The sequence below is a fragment of the Antedon mediterranea genome, chromosome 1 (genome assembly GCF_964355755.1).
Source record: "Antedon mediterranea chromosome 1, ecAntMedi1.1, whole genome shotgun sequence".
In the NCBI taxonomy this organism is placed as follows: Eukaryota; Metazoa; Echinodermata; class Crinoidea; order Comatulida; family Antedonidae; genus Antedon; species Antedon mediterranea.
Genome location: NC_092670.1, coordinates 29,395,798 through 29,415,330, shown reverse-complemented (window position 1 = coordinate 29,415,330; position 19,533 = coordinate 29,395,798). Strand labels below are relative to the sequence as shown.

General features: G+C 40.6%; 1 protein-coding gene, 1 long non-coding RNA gene and 1 other non-coding gene across 5 annotated transcripts in view; all 3 read left to right on the top strand.

Moving 5' to 3' along the window:
- LOC140063636 (uncharacterized) overlaps nt 1–19,533 on the top strand; it is a 478,535-nt gene that overhangs the window by 316,970 nt on the left and 142,032 nt on the right. The window lies entirely within an intron of this gene.
- LOC140063627 (mediator of RNA polymerase II transcription subunit 24-like) overlaps nt 1–19,533 on the top strand; it is a 54,472-nt gene that overhangs the window by 27,501 nt on the left and 7,438 nt on the right. For both annotated transcript variants that reach the window (XM_072110049.1, XM_072110050.1), the window contains exons 13-17: nt 9,707–9,867; nt 13,616–13,715; nt 14,458–14,636; nt 15,347–15,624; nt 18,735–18,926. In XM_072110049.1, the coding sequence (XP_071966150.1) occupies nt 9,707–9,867; nt 13,616–13,715; nt 14,458–14,636; nt 15,347–15,624; nt 18,735–18,926 (910 nt within the window). The remainder of the gene's footprint in view (nt 1–9,706; nt 9,868–13,615; nt 13,716–14,457; nt 14,637–15,346; nt 15,625–18,734; nt 18,927–19,533) is intronic.
- Nucleotides 11,988–12,059, top strand: Trnat-ugu (transfer RNA threonine (anticodon UGU)). The gene has a single exon. It is a non-coding gene; the product is annotated as a tRNA-Thr (tRNA).

Genomic DNA, 19,533 nt, shown 5'->3' with positions numbered 1-19,533 from the left:
ATAGTGATTCTAGTGCTAGTGCTCTTTTTTGTTGGTGCACTGCATCGCTTGTTGGAGGTAATGCGTCTGGTTTTGTCTGTTTTTTTTTAAAGCCCGGAATTCATTGGTAATTTTAACTTGACCAACACCGTAAACGTAGCAAATGAATCTTTCCGATTTCATAATAACTTTGTCACTGATAGGTTTTCTCCCAGATCTTTAATTAGTTCATAATTTTTTTTAATACTTCCCATGCCGATGCCTTTGAGTAACCACTTAGATATGAGCAGGGAAGAGTTAAATTACTGTTTGTATGTATTAATGTAATTTAACTCTTCCCTGGATATGAGGTAGTATCGCATCCACTAATAGTGTGGAATGGAATCAGTGCTTTTGCAGAACCCTCGGGCAAGGCTTGAAAAATGTCTTTTATAGATACTTTCTTTTTTGGATGTACCTGTCATCATCCATTTGGATACCATGCTTTGGTAGTGAGACACTAGAATCACTATTACGTCTGTATCAACCCTAGAAGCAACTACAACTGTGTCGTATCGGACATTGGCAGCATGACAAGTCTCGTGTCCGATTCTTCATGATCTGCGACCAGAGACAACGTATTATTCGTGTAGACTTTTGATGATTTAACAACTGATTCTTTCATAAATCCACCAGCTGTGACAATTTCTTTGTCTATAGGAGCTTGACGAATCAACTCCTCTGATAGAAATCGTGCCAGATCTGCTTTATTATCTTGTAATGCCAAAAAGTTTGGCAGCGGTATTTCACCACTTTCTATAATTCGACGAATTGGTCTCTGTGTTTTGGTTTATCTTTGTCTGGTGGTGTACTTTATCGACAGTTTTAAGTTAGGCATGCCATGTTTAAAAAAAACCAAAACCGGGCATTACCTCCAACAAGCGATGCAGTGCACCAGCATATAAAAAGAGCACACTTCCAAGCACTCGTATTGAAAACAGCTGTATCGCCAATCCAGCATTTGCCATCACCAACAGATTTTGGTTGGGAGCTATCTAATGGTAAACTTCAACCAGTGCTTCTGAAAAATGAAGCTATTCCTACTGCTTCGTTAGAGATGATTTATTGTGAATGCAAGACACGATGCATAACCATATAGATGTAGGTGCAAGAAGTCAAAACTACCATGTACAGCTTTATGCTGCTGTAACCACGCTAAAGATGACGGAAACCTTTGCATGAATGATCAAAACCGATGCCCTTAACATGTTGATTCCAAATGTAGCTTACGTGTTCACATTTTCTTTCAAACCTATACAATCATAATCCATCATATTGATGGCAGGTAATTTCCAAATTTCCAAATGTAGCTGACGTGTTCAAATTCTTTTTTAAATCTATAATCATAATCCATCATATTGATGGCAGGTACTATACAATCATAATCCATCATATTGATGGCAGGTAATTTCCAAATTCCCGAATGTAGCTGACGTGTTCAAATTCTTTTTTAAATCTACAATCATAATCCATCATATAGATGGCAGGTAATTTTCAAATGAAGCTTACGTGTTCAAATTCTTTTTTAAATCTATAATCATAATCCATCATATTGATGGCAGGTAATTTCCAAATGTAGCTGACATGTTCACATTTTTAAAAATCTATAATCATACTCCATCATATTGATGGCAGGTAATTTCAAATTTCAAATTTCAACAAATGTAACTTGCGTGTTCAATTTTTTTTTTAAATCTATATAAATCATAACACATCATATTTGATGGCAGTGAATTTAATAATTTTACTAATTATTATTGTGTATAAATAATTTCATAGTTATGCAATTATATTATATTCAGTATACAGTAGGCCTATGCTGTAGTTTAAAGGTCAACAACCATACTATCGGCCATTCTTGTACAAAATGTGCCATTAGACTGGATAGAAACACACATGTTTTAAACAATTTAAAAAGAAAAAAAAATTCATAAGACCACAATTTTCAAAGTTATATTATTATTATATTATTATATTTGAATAATAGTTCAAAGGTCAATAGATGTAGAATCGGCCATTTTTTGTAAAAACATTTCATTACAATAAATATGAATGTATAGTTTCTGAACAATTTGAGCCCTATTTCGTGTCTCTCCGATTATTGGTTACTGAGATACGATAAATCAAGGTCAAAGGTCAAAATGTCAGAAATAAGACTTGCATCCATTTTTTGAGAAAATGTGTCATTAAAGTGAATATAAAAACATATATTTAAAACATTTTGAGACCAAAATTAATTATCTGTGACTAGTGGTTCTCGAGATATAGGGTAATTATAAAAAATGGCCGCCATTTTTAATTATGCAAATAAAGGGCTTAGATGGCCGAATTTCGCTTGGGATCCGCCATATTCGTAATCAGCGAGGTCGAAATATCCTAAATCAAGTGGATCCCAGCTTCTACCCAAAAATGCTTCTTACACCATATTTCAGAGGAAATAGAACTTGTCTATAGACGTCAGTTCCATCCCCCATTAGAGCCCGGGCGTTGAGACAGCATCTCAAGTCCTCCGGTGTCCTGCCTTTACCAAGGCCCTCCGCTGCCAAACTGCTGAGTGCCCGCCACTGCACTGGTGCCCTCCGCCGGGAACTTCGTTCCAGTGGTCGAAAACATACCTGGGCATGCGTCTTCATGACATGGACTCGCATGTTATCCACTGGACCACATCCCAGATGACAGGTTGGTTTCCGCTTCGTTCGCTTGGCTGGGGTACTCGCCGCTGGGCAAGCCCCTCCCGTATCTCCAGCCGCTGCTTCCTCCTTCGGGGTCGATTACTCCTGTGCACCCGGACTAGCCAGGAGCACATCTTCCTCCATTTCAGAAACCTGTCTTACTTCCCTCAGCGAACGGCAACTGATCCATATCTTAGTAATAATACCGGGCCCCTTCAACTTCTTGCGCTTTCCCGGAGGGGTAGCGTTGTCAAGAACGTAGACTTTGTCCCCACATTGGTATGGACGCTCCAGTACTCGCAGATCATAGTCCCGTTTCATTCTCTTCTGAGTTTGCTTTAGCGTTTCCCTAGCGACGCCATGTGCATCACGGATCGCTTTCACCAAATCTGCGACATAGGTGGCTACCTCCTGCTCATCAGAGGATCTGCATTCTCCAAACAAGATCAGCTGGTGAGTTGACCTTTCGGCCCAGCATCAGCATGTTCGGAGTAAAACCGGTCGAGCGGTTCACCGTGGCACGTAGTGCACCAGCATTCTGCGGCAGATAGACATCCCAGTCCCGCTGTCTCTTCCCAACGAAGCATCGTACAGCATCCATTAGTGGGCGATTAAATCGCTCTACTTAACCATTAGCCGCCGGTCGGTAGCTTGTCGTCCGGGTCTTGTGGATCTGTAAAACTTTACATAAAGATGCAAACAATTCACTTCACATTTCTCCCCTGGTCTGAGTGTAACTGAAAAGGTACACCGAATCTAGAGAAAAAGTTCCTTACTAGGGCTCTAGCGGTTACCTCCGCAACTTGAGACGGGAGCGGGCTAATTTCAACCCATTTTGTGAATTGGTCGACCATCATAAGAATGTAGATGTTTCCCTGTTCAGTTTTTGGTAACGGGCCGAGGAAATCGATATGTACGCGTTCCTATGGAACGCCGGCCAACCGGTGTCGACCTTGCCGAGTGGCATTCTTGCTTCTATTACAAATATTGCAAGTCTGTACATACCTCTGTATATCCCCGCTCATACCGTACCAGAAAAACTTCTCCTTCAATCAGAACTTGGTGCGGGCAACCCCTTGATGACCTGCCGATGGCAAATCATGATGTAACCTAAAAGATACGGCGTGTAGCTCCTTGGGCAACACAAGTAGTCGTCCGGTACCCTCTGCTTGGTTAATGAACAGTATACCTGCTTCCGTGAGATACAGGCGTTGCCTGTTCAGCCAGTAGTGTTTGGTGGCAGCGCTGGAGATAAACAGCTGATTCTCAGAGGGTTCCCCATTCTGCACCCAGTCCAGAACGGGTGCCAAGTCAGGATCACTCGTTTGGTGTTGCCTTAGCTCATCCAGTGAGTAACCCCAACACTCTGCTCCCGTCGAGCGTAGCTGTACTGCAGCCACTCGTCCACTGTCGTCGTTCTGTAGAAAAGAAAACTGAATTGTACCGTTAGTAGCAGTCCGTGATACCTCTATACTTACTTGTCCACCGGGGTCCCAAGGAACATCGTCCCCTGGTAGGGTCCACCCGGGTGGTCCACGGCTACTTGATGTACGTGAGCTATGGGCACAACGTCGTCTACTTCATCCTGGAATGCTGACCATCTTGCATTTGCTCGTTGACAGTACAAACAGCCCCCACAGGGAAGCCCCTCAAGCGCAGGCCGTTCGTGGCTACCGTCATGAGTTTCTGGTTGGTGAGAAAGAGCATCGGCGTTGCCATGGTGTTGTCCTCGGCGGTGTTCAATCAGCAGGTGGTACTGGCTCAGCTCCTCAATCCACCGAGCAAGTTGCCTTTGTGGTTGCTTGAAGTTGAGGAGCCAGGTCAGGCTGTTGTGATCGGTCCGCACTGTAAATGGTCTGCCTAGAAGGTAGTGCCTGAAATGCCTTGTCATGAACACAATTGCTAGCAACTCCTTGCGTGTAGTGCAATAGTTCCGTTGTTCATGAGTTAGACGGGCACTTGCATACGCAATTACCTTCTCTTCACCTCCATGTACCTGGAGCAGCTCGCCTCCTAGCGCTTGATCCGAAGCGTCGACATCCAGAATAAATTCATCAGTCTCTTTTGGCAAGGCGAGCAGAGGAGGTTGGACGAGAGCAGCTTTAAGGCCAGTGAACGCTTGTTGTTGTTCATCATCCCAGTGAAACTTCACCCCTTCTTTAGTTAGTTCATATAGAGGTGCAGCTAAACCAGCAAAGTTCTCAATGAACTCTCTATGGTAGTTAGCCAACCCCAAGAACTGCTGTACTTCTCTCAGATTGGTAGGCTCACCATGAATACTGGCTCTAGGTGTCGACCAGTCCTGAACAACCTTTATATCCGAATCAGACACCGCCACAGTATCCTCACCAACGATTCGCCCTAAAAATTCAACCTGTTTCTGAAAGAAAACACACTTTTTAGGTTTAAGTTTAAAGTTGTTAATACGAGATCGTTGCAGAACCTGAGAGAGGTTGCTGAGATGATCTTCGGACGTTTTACCTAGCACGACATTGTCATCGAAAAAATGCCAATACAATATCCCGAGCCAATCCCCGAAGCACCAAACCCATGGCACGGGAGAAAGTTGCAGGATAATTGGTAAGACCAAATGGCATTTTAACGAATTCATACAGGCCATGCTTGGTAATAAACGCTGTCTTTCTACGGTCTTCCTCCTTCATATTAATCTGCCAGTACCCCCAAATCGCGTCCAGTTTAGAAAACCAGATATTCCCCGACAGTGTGTCAAGGCAATCACGAATCAGAGGTAATGAATACGCATCTTTCGTGGTGATGTTGTTGAGAGCTCGATAGTCAATGCAAAAGCGCACAGAACCATCGCGCTTCCGGACCAACACAGGAGGGGATGCCCACTCGGACATGGATGGTTGAATAACACCAGCCTCCAACATCTTCTTTATCTCCTTCTCTTCTTCCCCCGCAAAGCGCAGAGGAGTATGGCGGAGCCGTTGCCTAATTGGTGAGGCATCCCCAGTGTCGATGCTGTGTTCAATATCACCAAAGGTGCCAATGTCGAATTGATGAGCGGCGAAGACATCCTGGTAATAGCCAATAGCCAATAGCCAATAGCTTAGTGAGCGCATCAGCCTCTTCAATTGAGAGATTAGATCTCGAAGAGTCCAACATGCCCACTAGGTGCGCCGGCACCCCCTGAGGCTGGTTACCATCATCGTCCGCTTGGTTCAACAAAGCATCATCGGTCGGAGTCGCCTCCGTCTTGAACACACTCACCCCTTCAGCTTCACTTACCGTACCTATCTGTCTACCCTTTTTCATGGTGAGGTAGTGGTCAGATGCGTTGATGACACAGATGCATGGCGCATCAGTGCGTAGATGTAAAGTTGACGGTATCGCCACCTCGTCAGTAGTTGAAACTGGCTCTATAAAGAAATCAGGCATAGACAAATTGTCACAAGTTTACATTTAACATGAGCGACTGAGTGACTCTCTGTTTAGCCACTGTTACCTGGGCAACCCTAGGTTCTACCGGTGAATTCCCTCTTAGGGATATGGTACTGCCCCCAATTGCCAGAAGCAAATAATCACAATCGATAACGGCTCCCTGTGGATGAAGAAAATCACCACCCAAGAGCATATCGTCGTTGATGGGGGCAACATAAAAGAATTCATGGTACTCTTTGGTTCCCAATGTAAACTGTAGAGGCCCCACCTTCGAACCTGGCATAGATGTCCTCCTCCCTGCCAAAGTAAAGGACATGGTGGACACCACAGGTGGTGCCGGATCTAGACTTTTATAAACCTTATCGGATAGTATAGTAAATCCGCTGCAGTGTCCACGACTGCGTCAATCTTTGTACCATTTACAAAAGCAGTTGCATGCAGTGCATTCAACGATTTTACCTCTGTATTTACAGGCTTGGCCATCAGGCCTAGCTTGGAGGTAGTTGACGAGCCATCATCTTCCTGGCCGGAACCGGGTTAGGTCGTCAACCCTTTGACCCAACCCCTACTCGTTTAACGTATCCTGCTCATTGCCGCTAACCTGACGTGGAAATGTCCCACCTCCTTACATTCAAAGCAAGCTGCTTCGCCCGGTCTCATGAAACACATGAGCTGATCCAGTTGACTCCGCATGGCGGCAATCTCCGTGTTCACGGTGTTCTCCACCTGTCCCAGATTGGTGTTCAACGTCTGGAAATTACTCTCCACAGCGGCCAAACGGGCCTCCGTAGTAGGAGTATTGTTGGTGGGTGGCACCGATGTCATAGTTCGAGACTGGTTCTGGCTGTCAGTAGGTACGGGTTCCGGAGGACCCCGAGCTGGTGCTGGCCTCTGGAACGTTACACGGTTCCCTCTTATAGGCCTTCCTCGCACCTGCATCGCCAGTTTCACCCTCGGTATCATCCTGGTCTTGTGGGGGTGCAAAAGAAGTACGGACCGTGGACCTAACATGAGGTTTCACGGTATCCTTAACCTTACTCTTACGTTTACTATAGTCCCCTATAACTATTTTTCAAACTCCCTAATGGCTCTGGGGATAGTAGAACAGTGCTTGTGCAGAACGTGCCTCACTACTTCTGCGTCCCTGCACCCAATACAAAACCTCACTACGGCCTGCTCCTAGATTCACTCCTTGGGCAGATCCTTAAACGCCTTTCTAGTCAGGGTTAGCACTCTATCTCCCCATTCCTCTATAGTTTCTCCCTCGTATTGCGTAGCGGTCTCTAATTTTGCTTGGAGGACTGCGGGGAGCTTGTCCTCATTAAAGCGTCGGTTGAAAGCTTTTAATGATTTGCCTAAAGCCCATATGAGCATCCATTTTTATTAGATTCACGTAGAACTCAGCCGCCGCCCCGTCTAAACACCAAGTAAGGATGTCCTTACTTTCACGGTTTGTGAGTTCCTGCTCATCTACCCCTAAAAGTTAGAGACCTAGGTATATCTTTTTTACGCATCCTCCTACGTTCTAAAAGACACTGTCAGCCATAGTGCCCAGTTCTCGGGGTAGTCCTAAGACACTCCACTGCTGTCCTAGCCTCTGCACTATGTCTATCAGATTCTCTACTCCTGCTACTATCAGTATCAGTACCATCTCTACTAAGGTCACTATCGCTGGTCGATGGAGATCGATGGCGAGCCCTAGTTTTAGACCTAGCGGTTTTAGACCTAGCGGTTTTAGATAGTCTCCTGGGGAGTCTTTCCTCCTCGTCCTCCCTAGAGCTAAAACACGAATCTAAGGTTATTGGAGATGGCTTTTTGATGTAGCTCCTCCGTTGTGACCTACTCTTACTTCTATCCTGGTCAGAACGCCCAGCGGATGTGGACGGCATATAAGCCCACCTTCGAGATGCCGAGGATCACTAGCAGGTCCTGCCGTATATATAATATGTACCTGGTACGTCTAATAGAGGAGTAGCCTGAGGCGATGAGAGGACGTGGTACTGACCACTATGGGCCCCGTCATTTTGCACCAGGTAGGCCCCTTCCATATCTACAGGTTGTGAGACCTGCGACCCCCTTCTGGCCGCTCTATTCTGTTTTTCCACTAAAGGTGACACATTATCAATCATTTGGCCTACGCCTCCACCTAAACTCGGATTCGGTTGAAAATCCAGGTAGTCAACTAACCTGGCAGTACCGGCTACTCCGTGTATCTGGTGAATATTAGAAGACGTAATATTGTCATGGGTAGCCTGCCATTTAATGATTCTATTTGCTCGTTTCTTCCCTACATTAGGGACTCCATAAAGAAAAAAAAATGACTAGAACCTTAATAGACGACATGATCTAAAAATGGTCTCTCTTCTATTGGGTTGTTATGCTTCTAAATCTAGTTACAGTGTATGACAAATGTTATTAAGCAAAGCGTACGATACAAATTAAAATACTGATAGACGACGTAGTAAAAATTACAAGCACAACAGTATAATAAAATATCGTCAATGCAGTAACACACACACAATATTGCAAAATGGCTGTTGGAGATTCAAATATAGTTAAAATATTTCACCAGCAACCCTGCAATGAAAAGAAACTAGATTATTAAAAAAGACGTCAATACAGTTAACAACACTTACCACTAAACCTTCCCCCGATGCAAGAAAGGAGAGCGATAATGCCACTGTGAGGTTAACACAATATAATACGTATAGTCAGTATACTTTTTCAAGGTAAAAAACCCGACTAACGGACGAAAAGATGTTATCAATAAAAAACAATCAAGATAAAAATTAGTGGTGCCACTCAGTTCAACGGCCACGCCTAGTATCCCACTAGGTGATACGGCCTAAGAAACTGCCGACTAATACTTCAACTATAACCAAAAAATACAACTCCCGGTACGTATCGACTACCTCGTCGATACGCTAATCAGCAAGCATCCAAATGCCCACAATACTGCGTGATTCACTTTACCGGTATGTTATACCTTCAATAAATATACCAACTTCAATAAACTAACAAAATGCACCGTAAGTACAATAAGTGAGTAGGTTTCGGAGGACGAAATACTTCGCGATCGACCCGATCACGTTAAGAATGCCAAGCAATGAAGGTTCCCGCCTCTCCAAAAAAGAAATATTCCGAGCTTTTGCTCACAGCGCCAATGTTGTGATTTTAGGTGGGTGCTGGAATGGCCTGATAATTAAAGCTACTAGGCTTACCTTAGTCAGTCCCGCTTGTCCTAAACCACACAAGTATCCGAAAGCAGCAAATCCAAATATATTGGTCAAGTTCGGTATGTCCGTTTTTCTTCAGTTCCTGCTTCAAATAGACCGGTTCGGGCGGCGTCGATGTCCCACGTTAACATTTGCATACCCCCTGTATGCAAATCAAACTATCGGGTCGGAGGGGTGGTCCGTTTACGCAGCGGGCACCGTTCACAACACTGATATCAGATCCTAGCCCTGTAATAAGAACCTTCTATAGTGAATGCCACAGATTATTCCAATTATACCCTTTATTCATGATTCCCTATTTTTTTCCAAATTGTTGATACTACTATAAAATTACTTATAGTGGGAATAAGGCATTCTTTCTTTTTTTTTTCCTAGATGGTGTTGGACAAGAACGATTCGTTCTTTGAATCATGGATAGTTGGATGTTTACCAACTGAGAACCAACCCAAACCTTTGGAATCAATGATCAAAGCTGATCAAAATAAAGTTGAAATTCTACTTATGCATTGTGCAAATAGTATGGAATTCAAAACAAGGTAAACAAAACAGTAGGACATTCCTTTGAGCATATATATAAATCCAAATTACTAACAAAATTAAATGCTGTGGATATCAGTGGCCAGAAAAGTTAGCAGAGCTTTCGGGCAACACTAGCCCTTCATCAGGTGCAAGTGAAGGAATTTGGATAACCTCATAGCATAAGAACTGGCAGGTGCTGCCTGGGTGGACAGGAATTAAAGAAAGAAATACAACAAAAGGAGACAGGGTGTTAAATGGTGGGTGGAGACTGAATAAGAGTAGAAAACAAAGAAGGTAGCTTGGTAGAGATATAAACAATTTTGGAATGAAACTAAAAACAGCTTAAATGGTGATTAATATTGAAACTTAAATTCTGGTCGGCTCCTTCTTCATGAGGGATATTAGTAAACAACGATAAAACATCTAATGTGGCCAGAACAGAATTATTAGTTAAATTTTGGATTTGGTTAATTTTGCGGATAAAGTCAGTGGAGTCCTGAATGTATGAAGGGAGATCAGTCACTATGGTCTAAGTAAATCATCCACATATTCAGAAATTTTCTCTGTAGCAGTGCCATTGCCCGAAATAATGGGTCTACCAGGATTGCCTGCTTTGTGGATTTTAGGTAGGAAATAAAATCTGCCTGGAACTGGATTAACCAGTGCCAAATAAGGCCCAATCTTCGGATTGATGGAGTGTTTTTTTACCATCACAGAAACAGATTTGGCCACCTTATCCGCAATTTCCAGGGTGGGATCCGTTGTAAGTTTACGATAATGAAGAGGATTGTTTAGCTGTCTTAAGAACTCCTCTACATAAAATTTGTTGTCCATAGCAACACTGGCAGAACCTGTATCAATCAGCGGGTTTAATGATGATATCATTATGCTGACGCAATTTGGCAATGCCCTGCCTCTCTTGTTTTGAGAGATTGTCACGTTTATCTGGACTCGGGACGTAGTTTTGTACATGGTCCCCAATAGCCTGAATAAATGTTTCTAAAGCTTGACAATAATTTTTAGGTGGATTCCAGGAACTTTTTGGTTTAAATTTGCTAACGTTGCCTTCGTTTTGCGTGGTGCTGCTGTCTGAATCAGCAAAATATTCACGTAATCGTAATCTTCTAGAGAAAGACTCCATATACAACATATAGTTGGTGTGCACCGACCTTCCTTGGTTTTGGGCAGAATTTAAGTCCTCGGGAAAGAAGTTTTTTCTCTCCTTCGGAAAGTTGACAATTAATTTCAACAACTGAATCAGAGGTGTTGCTCCGATTCTTTTTATTAAGTAGGAACAAAATTGAGCATATATATATATATATATATATATATATATATATATATATATATAAACACAAGAGGCAAAGAACATTAATTCTAAACCGCCCGGTGATATACTGAAATTTAATTAATTAATTTGAAACGATAAAGATGAGGAAATCTGTGAGAATGAGAAAAAGTCACCCCAACCGAGACTCGAACTCGGACCGCCTACTTGATATGCAGATGTCCTAACCATTAGACCACTGGGGCTTTCATGGTATTGTTTGAACTCGATTGGATAGCGACTCTTTAACATTCTTGGCGTGGTATACGGCGGAACAGCACTAGTCCTCAGTTGTACGCACGCGCACCAGAGATCAAATTGATACGCCCTCATCTTACAGTATTTTTATTCACGAGGCGGGATCTCCGAAGAGATACTTTTATATATATAAACAAATCAGGCAAAGAACATTAATTCTAAACCGCCCGGTGATATACTGAAATTTAATTAATTAATTTGAAACGATAAAGATGAGGAAATCTGTGAGAATGAGAAAAAGTCGCCCCAACGACGATATATATATATATAAATCAATGATGTTGCGTAGCACTGTGTAAATTATATATAAATCATACTGTAAATTATAGAAAGTGCTCATATTCGGAACATGATCTCATAATCGCGTCGAGCATAGCTCATTGGCGAAAGTTCCGTATTTTTTAGTTGTATGAAAAAATGTCTCTGGCGGGATTCGAACCTGCAACCTCTCGCTTACAGGGCGAGTATATAAGCCTCCACTGATTGTGAGGGCGTTTGTTGTATGAGAGAATGTATCTGGTGGGTGTGAAAATCTGTGATAATACCATACATGGCTCTGTGGTCTAGTGGTATGATACTCGCCCTGTAAGCGAGAGGTTGCAGGTTCGAATCCCGCCAGAGACATTTTTTCATACAACTAAAAAATACGGAACTTTCGCCAATGAGCTATGCTCGACGAGATTATGAGATCATGTTCCGAATATGAGCACTGTTTCTATAATTTACAGTATGATTTATATATATATCAAAACATCAAAACATTAAAGCTTGATCAACCTGTAGCCGAATATTTTAATTCAGCTGGTCACTTGATTGCAAATTTCAGAGTTATTGCAATAGACCACAATGTCAAATGGAGCGACAAAACTCGCAAAGACAAAGAAAACCACTGGGAATTACTACTTAAAACCACAAAACCTTTTGGACTTAACATTAGGAACATACTCCCAGATCGGTAAAATTATTCCATTGACTACCAAAATTTAAGTTTCAATATTAACCACCATTTAAGCTGTTTTTTAGTCTCATTCCAAAATTGTTTATATCTCTACCAAGCTACCTTCTTTGTTTTCTACTCTTATTCAGACTCCACCCTGGCTCCCTTTGTTATATTTCTTTATTCCTGTCCACCCAGGCAGCACTTGCCAGCTTTATACTATGACGTTATCCAAATTCCTTCACTTGCACTGATGAAGGGCTAGTGTTGCCCGAAAGCTCTGCTAACTTTTCTGGCTGTTTACTTTATCGTTTTGATTTAGCTTTTGGCTTTTTATTTTTGTATCTCCATTGAGATCCAGCCACTGATACCCACAGCATTGTCATTTTTTCAGTAATTTGCCTTTGGATTTATATATATATATATATATATATATGTTTTACTTCTCGTTTTGATTTAGCTTTTTGCTTTTATTTTGTATCTCCATTGAGATCCAGCCACTGATACCCACAGCATTGTCATTTTTTCAGTAATTTGCCTTTGGATTTATATATACCAGCTACATGCTGGTCGTACGAAACAAATTTGTAGTGATTAAAACAATGAAGTAACCAAGTTTTCTGCTGTTATTTTATTTATTTATTTATGCTCTACCTTGGTATTGAGCACTCTATCCTAACGGTCTGATAATTTCAACCTGAATATATATATATATATATATATATATGTTTTACTTCTCGTTTTGATTTAGCTTTTCGCTTTTATTTTGTATCTCCATTGAGATCCAGCCACTGATACCCACAGCATTGTCATTTTTTCAGTAATTTGCCTTTGGATTTATATATATATGCCAGTAAATTTAATTCAGGCTTTTGGTCAAGTTTCAGACGTCTGGTAAACAAAGGCTATATATTGGACAGTAAAAGGAACAGGCAAAATTTTACTCATTAATATCACTTTTTACGCATCAGGACAATTTTATCAGTTTTAAAAAACCTTGTTCAAATAACATTTTGTCAGCAATTTAGCCTGCCTTCCAAATGAAAGGGAATGTTTGGTTAAATGAATAATAAAATGACGTCATTTTTAAAGTGTTTAACTCAAACTACCAATAAAGATTGGTTTAAGAATACAGACGTAAATCTCATTAACTAAATTTATTTAATGTGAACTATTAAATTCCTAACCTAAATAACTTGTGTTGTAATACATGCATACAAACTATATATATTAATCTTTGCAGTCTTGTTCGTTGGCATGAAGCATGTGCTTGTGCTCCTCAGGTTATGGAAGAAATCCTTAATGCTTGGATTCACAACACTATTTCAACATCAGATGTTAAGGTAAACACCCACATTATCACATATAGCGTAGTGTCCCTGTGATTATTATGAATGGTGTCGTGTCAATTAGGTTGTGTGTAATGGCTAGGAAATGCAATAATCAAATGCTAATATTGGTTTTATCTTATGAATTTATTTATCATGTATTTTTATTTATTTATTTCATCACACTATTGTTTAAATATTTTTTTTACATTAAATAACTGGCTTGTTTGGTCAGTCGATCCTATGATCCACATAACAAAAATTATCGGTTGATTTTTTTTCAACAAGATAATTAAAACAATTATCAAACAATTACAGTAGGTGCCCAATCACAACAAACAATATGTCTTTCAAGTCGAAGGTAAAAAATTATCGCATTTATCATATAATTATCTGATTTGAATGAGATCATAATTTCCACAGAAACTTTATCGGTTAGTTTTTGGCTGCAGAATCATGGCCACACAGTACACTTTGGCAAGGTTTACCAGGACTGAAAGGGTGTTAACAATTAGAAGAAGGTGTAATACTTCATATCACAACCTACATGCATTCTTAAGCTCTGTCTACATTATCGTACTAGTTTGACAAAAAAAGTGTGATGTTCCCAAATAATGGTAGTGATATAACATCATCATGTCCATATTATGGGTACTTCACAATTTTTGTCACATAAAGTTTGTGTAGACAAAGCTTTAGTTTAGTACAATGTTCCCTGATAAGGGAAGAAGACTTATATTTTCCTTTCTTCTCTTAGAAAATAGTAGACAACATGAAGAGTAAACTGCACAGCTTGTCAGTGTGTGTGGTGTCATGGTTATGCAGCTACATACGTGGCTTACAAAACTCTGAAAGGGAAAAGGCCAACAAAATGCTGTTGATGTTTATGAGTCCTAACGCTGTCGATAGCGTATTCACGTCTCGTGATAAAGAAAGGTTTGTAGTCCGAATTGGTGCCTTGATGCTTGCACAATTGTTTGGCATCAATGTGCATGTAGCTTATTGTATAAAAAAACCATTGTTTATTATTGATATTATATAATTAGGTGAGGTGAGTCCTGTGTTCTCTGAACGTAGGGGAATCTTTTTTTTTCTTTCTTTATTCGTAATTTTGGCCTTCAGCCCATATTACATAATAACATGAATCAATATTTAGGCGGTTAGGAGCTCATTGTACTAAGCCTTGGCATTATGTGGTTGGGTGGCAAGTTTCTCCCTAGTATTTTCAACCAGGTACTCATTTACAGCTGAGTGGACTGGGAGTTGTTAGGAATTGAACCTGGGTCTATGGTTTGTTTGTTTTATCTTTATACTGGGTGACCTCTTCAGTCAAAGACTGATCTCCCAGAGGGCCCAGTTGATATCACTGTATGACAGTCAAGTGTCCTAACCACTCGGCTATCCTATCCTCCTTATATAATACATTACTTATAAAATAGTATACTGTGAGTAAATTGTTCAAATTGTAAATGAAAATGGGGATGCTGTATTAAGTGGATATCTATCCAAATAAAATATTGTGGGCAGCATATTTTTAAATAGTTTGATGAATTTGTTAATGTCATTAAATATTTTCCTACAAAGTACGAATCTAGTACTTCAAAAATTGCATTTATCTCCTCAATTTGGAATAAATGTCTTTTCAGAAATACAATCAAAGTCAATGTGATCAAGAAGATGACCCTCGTGTCAATGGGAGGTCATGAGGTCAACCCTGAGTTTGGTTTGAAGACAAATTCATCAGCCTCATCCATTGAAACTCTTTCATTTATCTTTCAATGCCTTATGAATCAGGGCTTCATCAACAAGTCAACATTTACAGGCATTGAGCAACTACAGAGCTGTTTAGGGATCGAATCGTTCTGTCGTGCAGTTATTGATGAGGTGTTAAAATTTAACAGTAAAGCAGATTTAATGATTGCAGGTAGGAAAGTCTGCCAATGTTTGTAGGTTTTTGATTTCTATTGTAATTATTATTATTTCATTGTTTATTATTGATATTATATAATGAGGTGAGGTGATCAGTCCTGTGTTCTCTGAACGTAGGGGAATCTTTTTTTTTCTTTCTTTATTTGTAATTTTGGCCTTCGGCCCATATTACCAGGCCCGTATGCAGCATTTATAATGGGGGGGGTGCGAGCGAAGCGAGCAACAATGGCTGGGGGCCAGGGGGCCGCCAAGGGCCCCCGGTCAAATTTGCGTTATTTGACGTTCTAAAGACTGATTTAAGACTCTCTGTTGTGGCTTGGGCTAGTTGAACGATGGACACCAGAACTTAACGCTTTCATGATGAGGCCAACTCAGCAGGGGTGGCGCCAGGATCTTCCCGACGCGGGGGCTACATTCCCCGACGAGGGGGCTATGCGAGCGAAGCGAGCATCACTAGGCTGAGGGCCAGGGGGCCGCCAAGGGCCCCCGGTGGGGGTCCAGGGGGCGAAGCCCCCGGAAGCAACGCGTTCTAGCGTCATTTGAGGTCAGATTTAGGGTAGCCATTTTTTCCATTTTTTATAATGCATAAATAAAATACTGCGTGCAAAAAATCGATGCGCGATGACTGTTTCAATCCATATTTTTCAATTTAAAAAATAAAAGTTCAAAGAAAATTTAGAAAAATAGAGTTGGAGGTCCCGGAAATTGGACTTATTATACTTCAAAACATGAAAAAAAATATATAAGTCCCTATCATGGGTTGTGACTGAGCTAAGAAATGTTTGAAAAATAGAGATGTTAGGTCCCGGAAAATGTACTTCTTGTTCTTCGAAATATGACCAGCTTTATTGTTGGGGCTGAGCTAAGAAAATGTTTAAAACTAGAGCTGCAGGTCTTCAAAAAATTGCATTTTATACTTTGGAAACATCAGGCCTAGAGGCTTAAAAAACGCAAGCGTAGACCTTTTTCAGTCGGGGAAATAAGTTTATTCCTCCCAGGTGTATGCATGCGTACCATCTGGACTTTCGAGTGGTGAGAAATTCATGACATACAGGATATTGAAAATGTAATAACTATAGCTATAATGTTGGCTAAGCGAAAATGTTTTTTTGTTTAGTAATGGATGAAAAATTTATTTTAGGTGCCCCACGGTACAGAAGGTTACTTGTAAATTAAAAAATTGGTGAACAAACGATCAATTAACATAATTCGTTTTTGCTGTAGTGTAGCGTACGTCGACGCAGTACACGACGTAACCGTCGGTAAACTTCGCCTGGAAAATAACACATTACACATTTTGGTCCCTGGATGAAACTTGATATCACGCGTCTCGACCCAACGTTGAACGATTCGTACAAAGGGATACCGCCAGACAAGTGCGTACCTAGCTATTGTTTAGTAGTAAGTTAGATCGCTGGCAATAATGAATGCATATAAAGTGCATAATATCACTCTGACGTACTCTCACGGTCAATGAAACGTCGCGGTTTTCTAGGCGCTGAAGCTAGCTACGAAGTGAATGCGAACGCTTTTTACTGTATATTATATTCCCCGACAAAAAGTACACGTGTTCCCTTCGGTAACCGTCGGTAAACTTCGCCTGGAAAATAACTACATTACACATTTTGGTCCCTGGATGAAACTTGATATCACGAGTCTCGACCCAACGTTGAACGATTCGTACAAAGGGATACCGCCAGACAAGTGCGTACCTAGCTGCTACTGTATATTATATTCCCCCCCCCCCCCCCCTGCTGGCGCCAACACTGCAACTCAGACAGCGTCGTACGACGCTGTCTGAGTTGGCCTTCCCTTGTGGCGCCGTATTCGATAGTGTCTGTATTTCCAGACACGTCTTTACCGCCGGTTAAGTTACTTTACCGCGTACCGCATACATGAAGCGCTAAGCTATTCTTGTCGTCACATGATCGACTGCGCATGTTTTACATCGAGCAGTTTGTAGTCAGTTCAGATTCCGTAATTTAATTACCGGTATTTTTTCATTTTATATTAGCATATTTTTGTTTGTATACCATTGATAATGTCAATTTTGTATATATATAATGATATTGTCTTTAGTTAAACAAGACAAGAACAAATACCAACCGAGGAAATAGTGGACCTTTTGGGACTTGGGGGGGTGCGTCTGCACCCAACGCACCCCCCCCCCCCCCCTGGATACGGGCCTGATTACATAATAACATGAATCAATATTTAGGCGGTTAGGAGCTCATTGTACTAAGCCTTGGCATTATGTGGTTGGGTGGCAAGTTTCTCCCTTGTATTTTCAACCAGGTACTCATTTACAGCTGAGTGGACTGGGAGTTGTAGGGAATTGAACCTGGGTCTATCTGTATGACAGTCAAGTGTCCTAACCACTCAGCTATCCTATCCTCCTTATATAATACATTACTTATATGAGATGATTTAATGGTACTACACGTCATATATAATATTAATATCCTGGAATTACTCCCATAATGCAGTTATCAGTGCACAGTTGTGTCTTGACCTCACTAGGTACCCATTTGTACACCAGAGAGGCAAACGTAATGAAAATGTCTTGCCTAAGGATACAAGCAATGCGATATGCGTTGGATTCAAACCCACGATCTCATGATTAGTAGTCCAACGTGCAACACACTGAGCCATACTCCCTCACAACTCTGTCCTTGGCCAAGATTCTTGTGTGCCTTTAACAGGACCTGTGCTCCCATATGGATAAATGTAAATAGCACGATGAATACCTCACACTATGTAAAAAGAGTAGCGTTTTTTTTCTTGCTGTAACTGTTGCAGGTGTTACATTGTTTCTATTATATATATAACATAGTTCATCGTAATTTGAATCAACTTCCAGTGACATTGAACTATCACATATACATTATGTTTATTTAACTTTTTACACTACCTGTCTTATTAGAAGTACTACCAAGTAGTCTTTATACACCTATTCTAAGCCTGGTGTTTAAACAGTAACCTATAACCTGTTAAATTGTAGATGTTTTGTTTTTGAGTACACAAACCTACAATTTAAACTTCAAATAATACCACTCACTACAATCTGAATAAATGTGTACGTTTATGTTTTTTTCCCCACTATAGTTGAGATAGCGCTTGGAATGTTCTACATCAATATTGAGCAGACCTGTCCTATGCTGATTAAGAAAGTTATCCCCCTTCTCATCAGTGACACCAACAACAATAAACATATCTCTGGGCCCAGAGGACATGCTCTAGCATGCGTGGTTGTGTGGACAATTGCCTCTGCTATTACTTATAGCATGAAAACTAAAGGTACATACACTGCAGTTACAAAAATCTCCCAAGTTTTCTAAAAACTAACCAAACCATGGTTACAGTGTCCTAAGATTCTGAACACTTTGCTGTTGAAACGCTAATTGCAATGTGTCCTTAATTGGAGTATAAAAACATAATTCCATAGATATGAACATAACCAAAACTAAAGGAAATTTCTTGTTAACTTGATTTTTTTGTGAATTATTTGATAAATAGATTACCTATATAAGGGCAATTTCACAGTAACCTAGGCCGCAAGTGTCTCGCAGGGTAAAAAATTCAAAGTCCTTTTTTTACATATTTTTCAATTAATTTTGAAACATACAGGTTTATATTTAATAAAAAATAATATTATAAAGCTACAACTATCCGGACATTTTCACAGTAATAGTAGGAATTTAGTAACTGGAAGAATTTTATTGAAAAATTTGGAAATCAACATCTCAATATTTTTTATCATAACACAAAAGCCACTGCTTATTTGGCTAATATTTAATTACTAGTACAGAGTATCCATATAAAAAATAATGGTATTATCATAGCCAAACACCATAAAACCATCAGTTGGCAATTATAAAATTTACTGTGGTCATATTTGGTACCA